The sequence below is a fragment of the Zingiber officinale genome, chromosome 7A (genome assembly GCF_018446385.1).
Source record: "Zingiber officinale cultivar Zhangliang chromosome 7A, Zo_v1.1, whole genome shotgun sequence".
In the NCBI taxonomy this organism is placed as follows: Eukaryota; Viridiplantae; Streptophyta; class Magnoliopsida; order Zingiberales; family Zingiberaceae; genus Zingiber; species Zingiber officinale.
The window spans coordinates 26,043,869-26,045,530 of NC_055998.1; the positions used below are offsets into that span (position 1 = coordinate 26,043,869).

A 1,662-nucleotide genomic window follows, 5' to 3' on the forward strand; every position below is an offset into this window, starting at 1 on the left:
ATATTTTTTAAAAAAATAAAAATAATACGAAGCAAGCAAACTGAAACGTACAAGATTTTCACACGTATTTTGTTTTACAAAATATTATATAAAAATAAAACCGACATGAAACACGGTGCTTATTAATTAAAGAAAACGAGAGTACGCAAAGTAAATAAACAGATCACGCATATGAACCAAACTACCCAAATGACTGCGCTGTTTAATCTGTTAGAACAAAATAGATCGGATCCACACTCGCAACGCGACTCCATCGAGAGAGTCAATCAAACCGCGTGAAGTAACACGATTTCGAATTTGATCCTTTTTCTTAACATCTATTTCACTTTAAGCCTTCAAATTTCAGTAACGTGTTAAAGAGGCCTCCGAAATTGTTAACTTATGAGGTGTTGAATTGAAGTATCTGAAATTTAAGGGGCTCGATTGATAATGTCAGAGGAAAACATGCTATGCTTGAGTTGCAAGCAATGGCTTCGACTCACACCAACAAAAAGCTTAATGTAGAAGTCGTCGAAATACTCGTTTGACTTCAACACACAGAAGCAAACTCGAAGTTGCACCTGCTCAGTTTCTTACACTTGTTGTTTTTATCCGCGACCACCGCGCGCGAAGCTTCTCGCGTTTGCGTCGAGAATTTACACTGGTTCAATTAATTTTCACAACTATAAAAAGTACATTGATCGGCGGTGGATTACCAAGACGTCTCAGCATTATATTCGTTGGTCGGACCGAGAACAACATCCGGAATCTTCTGGTTTAGTAATTCATAGTGAACATGGGCTCGCTGAAGCGATCGAGAGGTCAGGAAGAGGTAGAAGGCGCGGAGCTGCTGCTGTTGCTCTCCTTGTCCTGCGGCCCGAAGACTCCAGCGTCGTCGAAGGATAAGGCGAAGGCGGCGGAGGAAGGCGAGTTCAAGTGCAAGACGTGTAGTCGGCGGTTCGCGACGTTTCAGGCGCTGGGCGGGCACCGGACGAGCCACAAGCGGCCGAGGGTGGAGCGGCCGGCGGCGGGGAAGGAGAGTGGTATTGGCTCGCACCGGTGCGGTGTCTGCGGGGTGGAGTTCGCGCTGGGACAGGCGTTGGGCGGCCATATGAGGAGGCACAGAGTCCTGGCGGAGGCGGCGGACGTGGAGGAGCGGCCGGTGGTCGGCGAGTTTGGACGCGGCGACGAGGCGAAGAAGTCAAACGTGTGCTGTATCGAGTTCGATAAGTTGGTGGGGCGTAGCAGCTCTCAGTGTCAGCTACTGCCGCTGTTCGTATAGCAGTACTGCAGATTGAGGGGATCCGTCGTGGTTGCAGATTTATTTCGAGATCAGATTCTTTTCATTTGTTTGGTTGATTTATAAATATTACACCGTTAGCTATAGATTTCATGTACATACTGGGATTTTGATTTATACATAGTAGATTTTCTGAAACGTTTCTTCAGCTCTGAATTTTTTTGTTTTGTTCATCGCTCTCAATGCCACGACACGACGTGCATGGGACCCTTGCCCACGCCGCACATCCAGGACAACACGCTCGTTGCCTTCGCCCGTCGGCCCTCAGCCCTCGGCCCTCGGGCCACGCTAATGCAGGACGGCTGATGATCGTGACGCGTTTACGGAGCGAGTGGGCACATTAATTGCCACCTGCAAAACCGACAATCTCATCTGCGTACACG

At 48.0% G+C, this 1,662-nt stretch overlaps 1 protein-coding gene across 1 annotated transcript; it reads left to right on the top strand.

The window, feature by feature from the left end:
- The first annotated feature begins 622 nt into the window (after positions 1-622).
- Positions 623-1,417, top strand: LOC122000006 (zinc finger protein ZAT12-like). Its single transcript, XM_042554589.1, has one exon. The coding sequence runs from the start codon at positions 776-778 to the stop codon at positions 1,259-1,261; it is 486 nt and encodes a 161-aa protein (XP_042410523.1). The 5' UTR covers positions 623-775; the 3' UTR covers positions 1,262-1,417.
- Positions 1,418-1,662: the final 245 nt, after the last annotated feature.

Excerpts from the sequence above, each read along its gene's own strand:
- LOC122000006 (XM_042554589.1), top strand. The coding sequence starts at position 776 with ATGGGCTCGCTGAAGCGATCGAGAGGTCAGGAAGAGGTAGAAGGCGCG.